Source organism: Enhydra lutris, unplaced genomic scaffold, assembly GCF_002288905.1.
Source record: "Enhydra lutris kenyoni isolate GAN:26980312 unplaced genomic scaffold, ASM228890v2 scaffoldscaffold56, whole genome shotgun sequence".
Classification (NCBI taxonomy): domain Eukaryota; kingdom Metazoa; phylum Chordata; class Mammalia; order Carnivora; family Mustelidae; genus Enhydra; species Enhydra lutris.
The window spans coordinates 7,692,357-7,708,122 of record NW_019154140.1 but is presented as its reverse complement, the minus strand read 5'-3'; the positions used below and the strand labels follow the sequence as shown (position 1 = coordinate 7,708,122).

Below are 15,766 nucleotides of genomic sequence, written 5' to 3'. Positions count from 1 at the left end.
AGGGATGCAGGCATGGAGGTTAAGTGTCTTGCCCAGATCGTACAGCTGACAGAGTGAGAGTTCTGAGTCCTGGCTTTCTGATCCTCTTAACTTTTTTATTGCCTCAAAATACGAGGAGGGGGAGTTTGGTTGATCCTTTAAAAAACGGAGAGGTGGTTTTGTGAGTAGTGGAGAAATACACATGTGCAGGATTTTAGGAGGATTTTGTTTTGGGAGGTTGCTTATTCCTCCTTTTTTACCCAGCGTCCTGAACAGGCATGAAAGTGGGCCGGAGGTGATGCATGTTGTGCCCAAAACAGCTCTGGCATCTAGGACTTTGGCACAGTGCCCATATCTTGGGTTTTGGGGCTGCAGTAGTTGCCTTTGAAGAATGTTTTCTAGAGCGTAGGGTGCATTCACAGTCTTGGTCATGTTTGATTCAGTAGTTCCATGAGGAAGGCAGAGTAGGGAATCATGAGCTCTGTCAGAGGAGGAAACTGAGGGTCAGAGAAATCAAGTGACATTGATGTGTTGACCCTACAGATATTTGCTGAGTATCTCTTCTTAGCACCGTGCAAGTGAAAACAGGGCTGCGTGTCTTGTGAATAGTAAAGCTGAGTCACCCATGCTGCCTGGATCCTTAGTTGTCTTTCCACCACTTTTTTGCCATTCCTTTGTTCTGCTTGGTTCGGTGGAGGTCAAGGTGTTGGAAGGCATAGCAGACGTAGAGTGGAGTATTGAATCCAGTGTCTAGCTTACTTGGCTCTCCTCTTTCCAGATCTGGACAAATTTGCAGCAGAAGATATAATTGATCCCATTGCAAAGGCCAAGATGGTGGCTTTGAAGGGCATCAAGAAGGTGATGGCTCAGGGCAGCATTGGAGTGGCACCTGGTATGAACAGGTAAGACTTGGGAGGTGTGGGGTGGTTGGCGCTTTTCCTTTCAACAGTCCTTCCCCTCTCCTTCCTGGTCCCCCTCCCTACTTGTCCCATCTCTTTGTCTTTCAACTTTCCCCATGACCTACACATCCCCTCTGTTTTGGCGGACTCCAGGCAACAAGTGTCCCTACTAGCCCAGAGGCTCTCAGGGGGCCCTGGCAGTGATCTGCAGAACCATGTGGCAGCTGGGAGTGGCCAGGTAAGTGATCAGGGTGGGAGTAGGAACGTTTGTCTTCCACAATTGGGCCACTCTTCTTAGGGCGTGATTTGTGACAATGACTCTTCAGCGGTTTCTCTCACCACAGGAGCGGAGTGCTGGTGACCCCTCCCAGCCTCGTCCCAACCCACCCACTTTTGCCCAGGGAGTGATCAGTGAGTATGGGGATGGGGAGGAGTGTGCATGGGAGTGGCTTGGGGCAGATGTTGGAGGAGGAGGGACTCTGATCTCCCTTTTGTGGGTCCTGACATCCTGTTTCCCTTCCCAGATGAAGCTGACCAGCGGCAGTATGAGGAATGGCTATTTCATACCCAGCAGCTCCTACAGATGCAGCTGAAGGTGCTAGAGGAGCAGATTGGTGTGCACCGCAAGTCCCGGAAGGCTCTGTGCGCCAAGCAGCGCACTGCCAAAAAGGCTGGCCGTGAGTTCCCGGAGGCTGATGCTGAGAAGCTCAAGCTGGTTACAGAGCAACAGAGCAAGATCCAGAAACAACTGGATCAGGTAGGGAAAGCAGACTTCAGCCTGGTAACCAGGAGCCCAGGAGAGGGAGGTCACGGGTGGGCAGGCTCCAGGCTGAGCCCCGACTCTCTTGTGTTAGGTCCGGAAGCAGCAGAAGGAGCACACCAACCTCATGGCAGAATACCGGAGTAAACAGCAGCAGCAGCAGCAGCAGCAGCAGCAGCAGCAGCAGCACCACTCAGCCGTGCTGGCCCTGAGCCCTTCCCAGAGTCCCCGACTCCTCACCAAGCTCCCCAGCCAGCTGCTCCCGGGCCACGGGCTGCAGCCGCCACAGGGGCCTCCGGGAGGGCAAGCTGCAGGTCTTCGCCTGCCCCCAGGGGGCATGACACTCTCCGGACAGCCTGGTGGCCCTTTCCTCAACACCTCTCTGGCCCAGCAGCAGCAACAGCAACAGCAACATTCTGGTGGGGCTGGGCCCCTGGCTGGCCCCTCAGGGGGCTTCTTCCCTGGCAACCTGGCTCTTCGAGGCCTAGGACCCGATTCGAGACTTCTCCAGGAAAGGCAGCTGCAGCTGCAGCAGCAACGCATGCAGCTAGCCCAGAAACTGCAGCAGCAGCAGCAGCAGCACCTCCTAGGACAGGTGGCGGTCCAGCAGCAACAGCAGCAGAGCCTGGGCGTACAAGCAAACCAAGCTCTGGGTCCCAAGCCCCAGGGGCTTCTGCCTCCCAGCAGCCATCCGGGCCTCTTGGTCCAGCAACTGTCCCCACAACCACCCCAGGGGCCCCAGGGCATGCTGGGCCCTGCCCAGGTGGCAGTGTTGCAGCAACAACAGCAGCACCCTGGAGCCTTGGGCCCCCAGGGTCCTCACAGACAGGTGCTTCTGACCCAGTCCCGGGTGCTGAGTTCCCCCCAGCTGGCACAGCAGGGTCAGGGCCTTATGGGACACCGGCTGGTCACAGCCCAGCAGCAGCAACAGCAGCACCAACAGCAGGGATCCATGGCGGGCCTTTCCCATCTGCAGCAGGGCCTGATGCCACATGGTGGGCAGCCCAAACTCAGCACTCAGCCCATGGCCACCTTGCAGCAGCAGCAGCAGCTCCAACAGCAGCAGCAGCAGCAGCTCCAACAGCAGCAGCAGCAACAGCAGCAGCACCAACAGCAGCAGCAGCAGCAGCACCAACAGCAGCAGCAGCAGCAGCTCCAACAGCAGCAGCAGCAGCAGCTCCAACAGCAGCAGCAACAGCAGCAGCAGCAGCAGCACCAACAGCAGCAGCACCAACAGCAGCAGCTTCAACAGCAGCAGCAGCAGCTCCAACAGCAACAGCAGCAGCAGCAGCTCCAACAGCAGCAGCAGCAGCTCCAACAGCAGCAGCACCAACAACAGCAGCTCCAACAGCAGCAGCACCAACAGCAGCAGCACCAACAGCAGCAGCTTCAACAGCAGCAGCAGCAACTCCAACAGCAGCAGCAGCAGCTCCAACAATTTCAGCAGCAGCAGCAGCAGCAGCAGCAGCAGCAGCAGCAGCAGCAGCAGCAGCAGATGGGCCTCTTGAACCAGAGTCGAACTTTACTGTCTCCGCCGCAGCCACCACCGCCGCAGCAGCAGGTGCCCCTCGGCCCCGGCATGCCCGCCAAGCCTGCACAACACTTTTCTAACCCCGGAGCCCTGGGCGCTGCCGTCCTGACGGGCAAGGAGCAGAGCATGGTAGACACGGCTGTTCCTCCAGAGGCCGCGGAGGGGCCGTCCACACATCCGGGGGCACCGCTAGCCCTAGGGGCTGTTCCCGAGTCGGCGGCCACCGAACCTGGGGAGGTGAAGCCCTCGCTGTCTGGGGACTCGCAGCTCCTGCTTATCCCACCGCAGGCCCAGCCACAGCCTGGCCCTGCACAGTTGCAGCCACCCCTGAGGCTCCCGGGTCCACAGCAGCAGCAAGTTAACTTGCTCCATTCAGCAGGTGTGGGAAGCCACGGGCCAGCGGGCAGCGGCTCATCCTCGGAGGCCTCATCCATGCCCCATCTGCTGGCCCAGTCCTCTGTTCCTTTAGGGGAGCAGCCTGGGACCATGACCCAGAACCTTCTGGGCTCCCAACAGCCCCTTGGACTAGAGCGGCCCGTGCAAAATAACGCAGGGCCACAGCCTGCCAAAGCAGGATCTGGCCTCCCGCTGGGGCCGGGCCTGCCCGGGCCTGGAGTTATGCCAACAATGGGGCAGCTTCGAGCGCAGCTCCAAGGGGTCCTGGCCAAAAACCCCCAGCTGCGGCACTTGAGCCCGCAGCAGCAGCAGCAGCTACAGGCGCTCCTCGTGCAGCGGCAGCTGCAGCAGAGTCAGGCGGTGCGCCAGGCCCCACCCTACCAGGAGCCTGGGGCCCAGCCCTCTCCCCTCCAGGGCCTCCTGGGTCGCCAGCCTCAACTTGGGGGCTTCTCTGGATCCCAGACAGGCCCTCTCCAGGAGTTAGGGGTGGGGCTTCGACCTCAGGGCCCACCCCGGCTCCCTGCCCCACAAGGAGCCTTAGCCGCAGGACCGGTCCTCGGCCCTGTCCATCCCACACCTCCACCATCCAGCCCCCAAGAGCCAAAGAGACCTTCCTCACAGCCCCCCGGAGCCAGCCCTCTGGTCCCATCCCAGCTCCCCTCTGAGGCCCAGCTCCCCCCCACCCAGCCAGGGACCCCAAAACCCCAGGGGCCACCCTTGGAGCTGCCTCCTGGGAGGGTCTCACCTGCTGCTGCCCAGCTTGCGGATACCTTCTTTGGCAAGGGGCTGGGACCTTGGGACCCCCCAGACAACCTAGTGGAAGCCCGGAAGCCAGATCAGAGCAGCCTGGTACCTGGGCATCTGGAGCAGGTGAATGGGCAGGCAGTGACTGAGCCACCCCATCTCAGCATCAAGCAGGAGCCTCGGGAGGAGCCATGTGCCCTGGGAGCCCAGGCGGTGAAGAGGGAGGCCAACGGGGAGCCAGTAGGGGCACCAGGTACCAGCAACCACCTCCTGCTGGCAGGCCCCCGCTCAGAGGCTGGGCATCTGCTCTTGCAGAAGCTTCTACGTGCAAAGAATGTGCAACTCAGCACTGGGCGGGGGCCCGAGGGGCTGCGAGCTGAGATCAACGGGCACATTGACAGCAAGCTGGCTGGGCTGGAGCAGAAACTACAGGGTACCCCCAGCAACAAAGAGGTGAGTGCTCTAGAGAGATTGGAGAAGATAGAGTGGGGACTGCAACCCAGGGCACTGTGAGCAGATGTGGTTCACCCAGAAGAGGTGGGGGCTTGGAGGAAGACCGCAGCCTTCACTGTGGGTTTTTCTGGCCTAGGACACAATAGCAAGGAAGCCTGTGACACCAAAGCCCAAGCGGGTGCAGAAGGCAAGCGACAGGTTGGTGAGCTCCCGAAAGAAGCTGCGGAAGGAGGACGGGGTCAGGGCCAGCGAGGCCTTGCTGAAACAGCTGAAACAGGTGACCCCCAGGAGCCAGCCCCCTGGTCCCATCCCAGGCTGGGGGCACCCTGGCCCCCAGCTGTGCAGTGGCAGAGATGTACACACTGCAGGTTTCCAACCTTGTCATCTTGCCCCTCCTAGGAGCTGTCCCTGCTGCCCCTAACAGAGCCTACCATCACCGCCAATTTTAGCCTCTTTGCTCCCTTCGGCAGTGGCTGCCCGGTCAGTGGGCAGTGCCAGCTGAGGGGGGCCTTTGGAAGTGGGGCACTGCCCACTGGCCCCGACTACTATTCCCAGCTGCTTACCAAGGTCAGAAAAACGGCAATACCTTTTGGGGCTGACGAGGTTCTTGGGGAGGTGGAGGTGGGAGTGGAAGATGAGGAAATTGCTGATGTCGTGTGGGGCCAGGAGATTACGTCATTCTCCCTCTGCCATCTTGCACACAACACCCCACCCCACCCCCAGAATAACCTGAGTAACCCGCCGACACCACCCTCGTCGCTGCCCCCCACCCCACCCCCATCGGTGCAGCAGAAGATGGTGAATGGCGTTACCCCATCTGAAGAGCTGGGGGAGCACCCCAAGGATGCTGCCTCTGCCCGGGATACTGAAGGGACGCTGAGGGGTAAGTCAGGAGCAGAGTGGGCCTCTCCTCCTCCTGTAGGATTTGGCGGCTGGGATCCAAGTTGGTTGGTTTGAGACGGGAAGGATTGTGTGCGTCCCTGTGTGTGCACATGACAGGGTACCTGATCTAAGGAAGGGCCTGCCCTCTTCAGGGCGGATTCGTTGGAAGCCAGGGCTCCAGAGCACGAGCAACAGAGGAGGCGGGTGGCGGAAAGGGTGTCGATGAGGCTTTTGTTCACGAGGCACAGCCTACAGTGCCTTAGTGGGTATAGAACTACAGTCAGCTGTGGATTTGAATTCTCTGGTGCCTGTATTCATCTAGCTGTATTAGCACCGCTAAGTAACATGACCGACTTGTGTGGGCCCCAGTTTCCTCACTGTAAATAGTGTTAGAATATTCTTATGCAGGAGTTGTTAAAGTTGATAAACAAAACCCAGTGCCTGGCACATGGGAAAGTCTCGATAAATACAGCTCATCCACCCAGGGTTGTAGGTAGGTGGGTGGGTAGACAGCAGCAGTTATGAGAGCTAAGCTAGGTCTTGCAGTAGTTAGGCCTGAAACATGGGGCAGATTGTCCCGTCAGCTCTGGCCACCAGCCTGACTTTTCTTCTCCCCTCCTACCCTTCAGATGCTTCAGAGGTGAAGAGTCTAGACCTGCTGGCCGCCTTGCCTACACCCCCTCACAATCAGACTGAGGATGTCAGGTACGGGGGTGGGCCTGGAAATGGGGATAAGGAATGGGGGTGGGGGGCAGGTTGCCTATTTTTTTCCTTTGGCCAGTGGCAGATTTCACATAAGGCTATGACATCTACTAATTTCTAAATTTGGGAGGGAATGTCTACAAGGCTATACCAACAAATGTCTACTTTTGGCCCATAGGATGGAAAGCGATGAGGACAGCGATTCTCCTGATAGCATTGTGCCGGCTTCGTCCCCTGAAAGCATCTTGGGGGAGGAGGCCCCCCGTTTCCCTCAGCTGGGCTCGGGCCGGTGGGAGCAGGAAGACCGGGCTCTCTCCCCTGTCATCCCCATCATTCCTCGGGCCAGTATCCCAGGTAGAGACTGCTCTGGGCATGGGCCAGGCAGGGCTGGGTTGTCTGAGGCTGGGAGAGAGAGGCAGCTGGAGTTTACATGGGTCCCTCTCACATTCCAGTCTTCCCAGATACCAAACCTTATGGGGCCCTGGACCTGGAGGCCCCTGGAAAGCTGCCTGCCACAACTTGGGAAAAGGGCAAAGGAAGTGAGGTGTCTGTCATGCTGACGGTCTCTGCTGCTGCGGCCAAGGTGTGTCCTGGGGGTTCCTTGGAAGCCAAAGGGATCCTGGTCAGAAGACAGTCCCTGGAGCTTGTGTGGATAAATTCAATTGCTCAGAACTATGTACTAGGACCTACTGTGTGTGAACGCCTGGGCTGAAGGCTGCAGGATTAGGGTAAATAAAGCATGAGAGGTCCCTGCCGTCCGAGAGCTCACAGTCCAGTGATAGATGCAAGTCAGCCAATCGGGGAGCACACAGAATGCGACGAATGCTGCAAGACAGCATGTCCCCAGTTACATTTGGTGGAACTCTTTGTTATTTTTTAATGTTGACAGGGTTTTGTGGTCAAAGAAAATTGGAAATCCCGTTGAAACCACAAAACAAGTTTCTTTACTACAGGACTTCTCAGATTCTTTAGTTTGCTAATGTGTATTGTGAGTCTCCCAAGTGGTGAACATAGGGTGTGTTGTTCCTACACTTGGGGGGCATGGGGCCCTTGTCATGGAGTGCCCATTACTGACCGCAGCAGTCTGGGAGAGGTGCTGTGAAGGAAGCACGGGAGAAGGGCAGGACTGACGGGCCACTCGGGGAGCGGGGTTCTGGGTGTTGTGTCCCCGCCAGAGTGGTGGCAGTGCACGCCCCGTGCTGCTGACACGGTCCTCCTGGCCCCTTCCCTGCCCTGGCAGAACCTGAATGGTGTGATGGTGGCAGTGGCAGAGCTGCTGAGCATGAAGATCCCCAACTCCTATGAGGTGCTGTTCCCAGAGAGCCCTGCCCGGCCGGGCACTGAGCCGAAGAAGGGGGAAGCCGAGGGCCCTGGTGAGTGCGGCAGGAAGTCTCAGGACCTGCAGGGAGGGATGCTGCTGGGAGGTTTTGACCCCTTCCTTTCTGCAGGAGGGAAAGAAAAGGGTCTGGGAGGCAAGAGCCCAGAAGCTGGCCCTGACTGGCTAAAGCAGTTTGATGCAGTGCTGCCCGGCTATACCCTCAAAAGCCAGCTGGACATCTTGAGCCTCCTGAAACAGGTGGGTGTGGGGGAGAAAAGAGGGTGGGTGTGCGGCTAGGGCACAGAAGGCGGAGGGCTTTGGGGAGAGTGGACCCTAGGTGAGAGGAGCGAGGGGACTCGCAACGCAAGGAGCTGGCGCTGATGATATCGGGCATGTCTCCTCCCATAGGAGAGCCCTGCCCCGGAGCCAGCCGCCCAGCACAGCTACACCTGCAATGTCTCCAACCTGGATGTGCGACAGCTCTCTGCCCCACCTCCTGAAGAGCCCTCCCCGCCCCCATCCCCCTTGGCACCCTCTCCGGCCAGCCCCCCTGCGGAACCCCTGGTAGAACTCCCCGCCGAACCCTTGGCTGAGCCACCGATCCCGTCACCTCTGCCACTGGCCTCATCCCCTGAATCGGCCCGACCCAAGCCCCGAGCCCGGCCCCCTGAAGAAGGGGAGGATTCCCGGCCACCTCGCCTCAAGAAGTGGAAGGGGGTGCGCTGGAAGCGGCTACGGCTACTACTGACCATCCAGAAGGGCAGCGGACGGCAGGAGGATGAGCGGGAAGTGGCGGAGTTTATGGAACAGCTCGGCACGGCCCTGCGGCCTGACAAGGTGCCTCGTGACATGAGGCGCTGCTGCTTCTGTCACGAGGAGGGTGATGGGGCCACTGATGGGCCCGCCCGCCTCCTGAACCTGGACCTGGACCTCTGGGTGCACCTCAACTGCGCCCTGTGGTCCACGGAGGTCTATGAGACCCAGGGTGGGGCGCTGATGAACGTGGAGGTGGCTCTGCACCGCGGGCTGCTGACCAAGTGCTCCCTGTGCCAGCGCACTGGTGCCACCAGCAGCTGCAATCGAATGCGTTGCCCCAATGTCTACCATTTTGCCTGCGCCATCCGCGCCAAATGCATGTTCTTCAAGGACAAGACCATGCTGTGTCCAATGCACAAGATCAAGGGGCCCTGTGAGCAGGAGCTGAGCTCTTTTGCTGTCTTCCGGCGGGTCTACATCGAGCGGGACGAAGTGAAGCAGATTGCCAGCATCATCCAGCGGGGAGAGCGGCTGCACATGTTCCGTGTGGGGGGCCTTGTGTTCCACGCCATTGGACAGCTGCTCCCGCATCAGATGGCCGACTTCCACAGCGCCACGGCCCTCTACCCCGTGGGCTATGAGGCGACACGCATCTATTGGAGCCTCCGCACCAACAACCGCCGCTGCTGCTACCGCTGCTCCATCGGCGAGAACAACGGGAGGCCAGAGTTCATCATCAAGGTCATGGAGCAGGGCCTGGAGGACCTGGTCTTCACTGACGCCTCCCCCCAGGGTGAGCACTGGGCCCTCAAAACGCTCCTGTGCAAGTGGAAGGGATCCATGGGGTCTTTGTGAGTAATCTTCCCCCATGGCTTCAGGCAAGTGGAGGTCTTCTAAGAGCCCCAGAGACAGTGTTCTAGCCTCTCTGAGTTGTCTTACGTTCCCTTGTGATTGGAGCTACTCTGCTTGTCTGCTTCACATATTCTAGCTCCTTTTCCTAGCCTCAGTGGAACTAAGGAATACCATTCTGAGACCACATTGTCTGGCTCCCTCACCGTGTTCCTAACCATGAGGGTCTTATGATTGCTTTGCCCTGCTCAGAATTCTTTTGCTTTGAGCTCTAGCGTTAACGATAGAAATAAGTGAGCAAGTGCTGTGCACCATACACTGAAGTAAATGACTGACCTAGGCTCTTTTTTGTTTCTGGCAGCCCTGTGAGGTGAGTACTTTCATATTGCCCAATGCATACATAAAGAACCAGAGCCTTAGAGAGATTTAGGTATTTGGCGTAAGGGCCCATAGCCGGTACCAGACCCTGAACCCAAGTCTTCCTAGCTCCAAAGCAGGCCTAGTGTTCTGGCTCTTGGTTAGGCATGGTGGCCTCTGCTGGGTCTCCTGGGCCGTAAGGTCATGTGTCTGTGTCCTAGAGCTCTCTCTAGTGCCCCTCCAGGGTAGGAAGCCTTCTGGCTTGTTGAGGGAGAGTGGAACTGGGAGGCCAGCGGGGAGTCCTGAAGAACCACACAGCCTTGTCACAGAGAGGTGTGCAAGCTATAGAAAAGGACCATAGCTCCGGATCAAGGTTAGGCTGAGGTCAGTCAACAGAAGTTGCCTCTGAGGGCCACTCTCTTTCCTTGCCTCTTAGCGGTGTGGAATCGCATCATTGAGCCCGTGGCTGCCATGAGAAAAGAGGCCGACATGCTGCGGCTCTTCCCTGAGTACCTGAAAGGCGAGGAGCTCTTTGGGCTGACGGTGCACGCCGTGCTGCGCATAGCTGAATCAGTAAGGAGGGGGCCAGGCGCCATGTGGGCACTGGGGACACTGGCCATGCCCCCAAAATGCTCAGGCTAAGGCAAGCATGACCTGTGTCCACAGCTGCCCGGAGTGGAGAGCTGTCAAAACTATTTATTCCGCTATGGACGCCACCCCCTGATGGAGCTGCCACTCATGATCAATCCCACTGGTTGTGCCCGATCGGAGCCTAAGATCCTCACACACTACAAACGGTGAGCTTGTGGGGTGGGGGCTGTGGGATGTGGGAGTGGGGGTTGGCAGGGGCCCTCCGGCCAGTTATGAAGGTTTGGGGGTTCACTCTAGGCCTCCTGGCTAGAGGGTATGCAGGGATCACCTAGGTTATCCCTTTCCTTCTCCTCCACCCTGCTCAGGTGTTCTGGGTTGACCTGGGGTCTGGGACAGACTTACTTTGGGCACCCTGGGAATGACTTGGGGAGGTTCTGGGTAGACAGTGGTGAAATTCTGTCAAGTAGATAAGGGAGCCAGTTCCCTCCTTCCTCTCTTATTTTGCTTCCAGGGGGCCTGTGATTCTCCCAAACCTGAGACACCCCATAAGGCTAGGGTCACCTTCCCTTCCCCAGGCTGAGTTGGTGTCAAAAATAATTAGAAATATAGTAGATAAATAATAAAACCTTACATTTGTATAGCACTTTATACTTTTTTTTTCAAAGCGTTTTCACATCCATTATCTCATTTGATCCTCACAACAACCTTATGAGGTAGGTAGGGCAGGTGGTATGACCCCCGTTTTACAGCAGAGAAAACTGAGACCCAGAAAGGTTAAGTGACTAGACAAAGGTCACACAGCTGGGACCAGAACCTTACCTCTCGACCTGTGGTTCACTGCTCTTTCTGTGTACCACGGTAGCCTGACTTTGGTCCCTGGGTAGAGGGAGGCAGACTCTTGGTATCAGGGTTTTCACAAAGGCCTTCTGTTGCTCCTTGGGCTAGCAAAGAGCGTCAGGCTCTACTATCCCAGTCATCCCTAGTCCTTGATGCTCTACAACAGTGGTTTTCAAACTGTCTGTGTTTCAGAAAGTTCTGGAACACGTAAACCGAGTGAGCAGAACTTGGCTCTCCCCATGTACAACTCCCCCTTCCCCAAATTGGATTCATCCAGAAGCATTGTGTTTTCACCTAGTTTATGTATTGGAATTCCAATGACATTTTATTAAAGAAAAAACACTGCTAAATCAAAAAGAATCGAAAACGTTTGAAAACCACTGCTCTGGGATGGGCAAGATTTTGGCTGGTGCCCTAGGGTGGTGAAGAGGCATCCCTGCCAGGCAGCAGTCATTCCCCTGCACTGAGCCGTCTGTACAGAGCCCAGCATTATGTCGGAGAAGGGGACAGTGTGAAGAAAGGAAAGGGTACCACCTTCTCGGCTGTGAATTCAGAGCGACTTTTAATTCAAATACAGCCCAATGTGGTAGGCACAGCCCCCAATTTCAGGGCTTCTAATACGTGCAAGAGGTAGAACTCAGACGTTTGAGCAAACCATGAGCTTACATGCCAGGCCTGGGCTGCTTGGGGAAGACCTCCCAGAGGAGCGTGGCCTTGTGTAACGTTTGGCAGGAGGGTGGTATAAGGCAGGGAGATGGGAGAACGGGCTCAGTGTAGGGGAATTGGTGCCCCCCCCAACACCCTATCCCCCATCCTGGGCTCTCTGCACCACTTAGGGTGTCGGATGGGTCCTCACAACTAGCAGCTATCACACCAAAGCCAAGACCCACACGCCTCCACTCCCATTTCCAAGACAGCACATGCCCCTAGCCGGCATGTTGCACATCCCAGGGAAGAGGCGGGTGGCATGTGCTTGGTCTGAGGGAGAGCTGTCTTGTCATGGCCTGTGTCACCTCCCAGGCCTCACACCCTGAACAGCACCAGCATGTCCAAGGCATATCAGAGCACCTTCACAGGCGAGACCAACACCCCATACAGCAAGCAGTTTGTGCACTCCAAGTCATCACAGTACCGGCGACTGCGCACCGAGTGGAAGAACAACGTGTACCTGGCCCGCTCCCGTATCCAGGGCCTGGGGCTCTACGCCGCCAAGGACCTAGAAAAGCACACAATGGTCATCGAGTATATTGGTACCATCATTCGCAATGAGGTGGCCAACCGGCGGGAGAAAATCTATGAGGAGCAGGTATGAGCTGGCTTATGGCCCCTGCTCTGCGAGGAGGGAGGGTGAATTGGGGTTAGGACAGGAGAGCAGATAGAAAGCTGTGGGAGGCGGGGGAGGTGAGAGATGGGAAAAAGGTGGAATAAGAACTGAAGATAAGCCCACTGCCCAGGTCTGGTACCTGATCCCACCACCAGCACCGCTGCCATTCTCTGACATTCTTCCCACTTCTGCAACTTCTTCCCTTCTAGAATCGAGGCATCTACATGTTCCGAATAAACAACGAACATGTGATTGATGCTACGTTGACTGGAGGCCCTGCCAGGTGAGAGAGGAATGAGGCAGGAGGAATTTTAGGGGTCCCTGGGGGTGACACTCAGGGTGGGCCAAGAAGGAGCCAGAAGCATCCCGACTCAGTTGCCTGGCATCCCCGACTCTGGCCCACTGCTTAGGTACATTAACCATTCCTGTGCCCCTAACTGTGTGGCGGAAGTTGTGACGTTTGACAAGGAGGATAAAATCATCATCATCTCCAGCCGGCGAATCCCCAAAGGAGAGGAGGTGAGAGGAAGTGTCCTGTGTGAGTGACTAAGCAGCTCCCTCTTCTCTGCTATTCCCCAGAACCAAGTTCCATGGCCACTGCCGTCAGATCAGATCTCTGCTCAACCCCCACTCCCTCTGGGGGGCTGGCATCGATTCTACCCTCTTCTCTTTCCAGCTGACCTATGACTATCAGTTTGACTTTGAGGACGATCAGCACAAGATCCCCTGCCACTGTGGAGCCTGGAATTGTCGAAAATGGATGAACTAAGAAGCTTAGAGGCTACCAGGCAGGGGAGTCCCCCCACCCCCAACCTCTTCCCTGAAAGGGATGAGGGGGAAGAGAGGTAGCAGCCAGAGCCAGGACCCAGGGCTGGGGCTGCCGGCTGACCGGAGCCCCTGGAGCAGGAGGCTGGGGCAGAGGGCCCTAGGCCAAGCCCACCCTGGGCACCAGGGACAACCCTCTTCCCCGCCACCGGCCCCCAGGCTGGCATCTCTGCCCCCAGCTCCAGGAGGGGCCAGACAGAAGCAGCCATTGGGCATCTCAGGTTTGAGGGGGATATGGGCCGGGAACTACCCAGAAGCAACTGGGAGGCAGCAGGGAGGGGGGAGGAGGATGTGTGGCCGGGCCTCACAGCCCTGCTTCTCCCACCGACCTCTCCGGCCCAACTCAAGGCTGCAAAGAGACTTGACTAAGCTTGACAATCCCAAAGGCCGGGTCCCACACCTGGCCCTGCCTGCCGGGTCCTGCCCCCACCCTCACTCCCATCCCCTTCCCTCTCAATCTGTCTCTGTCTCCCTCTTCTCCTCTGTGTTTCTGTCTCTCTATGGGTTGTGTTTCCTTGTTTTCCACTCTGACAAATGCAACATGAACGGGAAAGAGGCGCCCAGCTGCCCAGGAGGGCAAGCCAGGCAAGCCGGGCAAGGAGACCCCGCACCCACACCTACCTCATTTAAGTGTTGGATTTTTTGCTGTTTTGAAATGTGAGACCCTCTCCAAGCCCCCTACTGCCCCGACCCTCTCTTCCGCCTCACTGCCCTCTTCTGAGTGGGTGGAAGGGGGGTAGGAAGAGGAAGAAAAACAACAACAAAAAATCCATCTTTGTTTTTAATTATGGGCATGGGATGGTGGTTGAGGCTAATGCTGATGAAGATTGGGGATAACTGGCCCCTAGTTGCTCTAGGACTTCCTTCTCCATCTGGACATGGGGGCAGGAGGGGTGTGCTAAACCTAGGACCAGGATATCGCCCTCCTGTTTTCCCAACCCCATCATGAGCCCATTTGCCCTCCAGCCCCTGGATGGGGTGGGTGGGTGGTCGGGTGAGGGCTATCCCTGAGTGGCATGCCCATACCCAGTGAGGCAGGGTGTGGCCCGGAGCTCCCACTTTCCCTCAGTCACCAAACTGCTGCTGGTCTGGTGGGAAGGGGTGGTGATGTGGGGGTGGGGAGCTTAGTGTCAGCGCGGGGAGGGTGGGGGGTATTTATCTATTTATACATGGGATTGTACATAGTCTTGTGGGGAATGGGGGAGCCGGCTGGAGGTGAGAACCCTCCCCTCTCCCCCCACCCCCGGGGAGAGCAAATGTAAAACTACTAATTTTTGTGCTTTATATATTCTATATAAATATATCTATTTTCTTTTTACAAAACCAGTTTATAAATGGTAGGGGGGTGTGGGGCGGACACATGGAGCTCCCCTTGTGGGGGGGCCCCCTCCATTACCCAACCTACCGCCCTTTTCCTCACCCCCTCCTCCCCACCCCCTGGCTGTGACTGCTGTAAGGTGGGGGTATAGAGGCTGGGCAGTTCTCACCCCCCTTGTATAGTTGGACTATGTTATAACGCACAAAAGTGAGCTGGCCCCAGGGGGAGCCAGAGGGTGATGGGTTCCCTGCCTCCCTTTCCTTCCCCTTTCTGCCCAAGCTTGTGCTGCAGTTGAACCTCTTCCTGGGGCTTAGGGGTAGGTTGGGGGTGGGTGAGGCCCCAGACCCCTCTTGAGTAGGGAGTGTGGGGATGAAGATGAAGCTTATATGCAGTTCTCTCCTAGGGGCTGTGGGCAAAGGGCATTTTGTAATTAATATTTTCAAGAATCAAATGTCTGGAGTGTAGGGGTGGGCTTGGTGGCGGTGGATGGGCGGGCCTGCTGGAGGGGGAGCAAGGTTGCTGTTGTGATTTTAGGTTTTGTTTTGTTTTGTTTTTGAATTTGGGGGGTTGCGGATTGATGGGGATAGGGAGATTTTTTTTTTTTTTTTTAAAGCTGCTTCCTCAACTGTTTCAAGCTGCAAATGTTTAAGAGAATAACATCCCCCACCCCCACAAAAAACCACTGTCATTAAATCAGGCAGTGAGGAGACTGGGCTGCTGCCCCCAAAGCCATTGGATATTCCTTTTCCAAGAGCAAAAGGTCTAGGCTACAGGGAGAGGGAGATTGTCTCCTGTGAGTCAGGCTCTGGTTGGGGCTTGGGCCCTGGGATTGGGAAAAGGGGATGGGGCAGACTTTGTAAGCATATGCTAGGTATCCGATAGTCCTGTAGAATTTAGTGAAGAACCTTATACAGTTTTTAATTTTTATATAAACTAACTCAGACCCAAGCTACAAGGTTGGAATTTTGGTTGTTGGTTTTTTGTTTTGTTTTGTTTTGTTTTTAAAGTACCCCGCCTGTATAATTGCATCTGAATTCCCTCCTCTTCCCGCCCCCCACCCCGTGTTTGTATTTTGGGTTGGTTTACACTTGCACATATTCAGTTTTCAATTTTTCCCTTTTACAGTCTTCTCCCCTCACCTTCAGGACCCTCCCCCTTTTTAAAAAATAAATCGCTGACAAGTGTGAATCCCGTGAAGACTTTATTTTGTGTTGTGTGTATCCTGTACAGCAAGATTGGTCCTTC

General features: G+C 56.6%; 1 protein-coding gene across 1 annotated transcript in view; it reads left to right on the top strand.

Moving 5' to 3' along the window:
* LOC111157787 (lysine methyltransferase 2D) overlaps positions 1-15,709 on the top strand; it is a 40,561-nt gene extending 24,852 nt beyond the window's left edge. The window contains exons 37-57 of the mRNA XM_022519422.1: positions 758-881; positions 1,032-1,116; positions 1,223-1,289; positions 1,403-1,635; positions 1,733-2,743; positions 2,969-4,762; positions 4,899-5,039; positions 5,162-5,329; positions 5,486-5,645; positions 6,274-6,349; positions 6,525-6,700; positions 6,799-6,929; positions 7,587-7,719; positions 7,795-7,922; positions 8,073-9,213; positions 10,063-10,199; positions 10,293-10,423; positions 12,075-12,360; positions 12,588-12,661; positions 12,789-12,897; positions 13,055-15,709. Coding sequence (XP_022375130.1) covers positions 758-881; positions 1,032-1,116; positions 1,223-1,289; positions 1,403-1,635; positions 1,733-2,743; positions 2,969-4,762; positions 4,899-5,039; positions 5,162-5,329; positions 5,486-5,645; positions 6,274-6,349; positions 6,525-6,700; positions 6,799-6,929; positions 7,587-7,719; positions 7,795-7,922; positions 8,073-9,213; positions 10,063-10,199; positions 10,293-10,423; positions 12,075-12,360; positions 12,588-12,661; positions 12,789-12,897; positions 13,055-13,147 — 6,398 coding nt within the window. The 3' untranslated portion in view covers positions 13,148-15,709. The remainder of the gene's footprint in view (positions 1-757; positions 882-1,031; positions 1,117-1,222; positions 1,290-1,402; positions 1,636-1,732; positions 2,744-2,968; positions 4,763-4,898; positions 5,040-5,161; positions 5,330-5,485; positions 5,646-6,273; positions 6,350-6,524; positions 6,701-6,798; positions 6,930-7,586; positions 7,720-7,794; positions 7,923-8,072; positions 9,214-10,062; positions 10,200-10,292; positions 10,424-12,074; positions 12,361-12,587; positions 12,662-12,788; positions 12,898-13,054) is intronic.
* Positions 15,710-15,766: the final 57 nt, after the last annotated feature.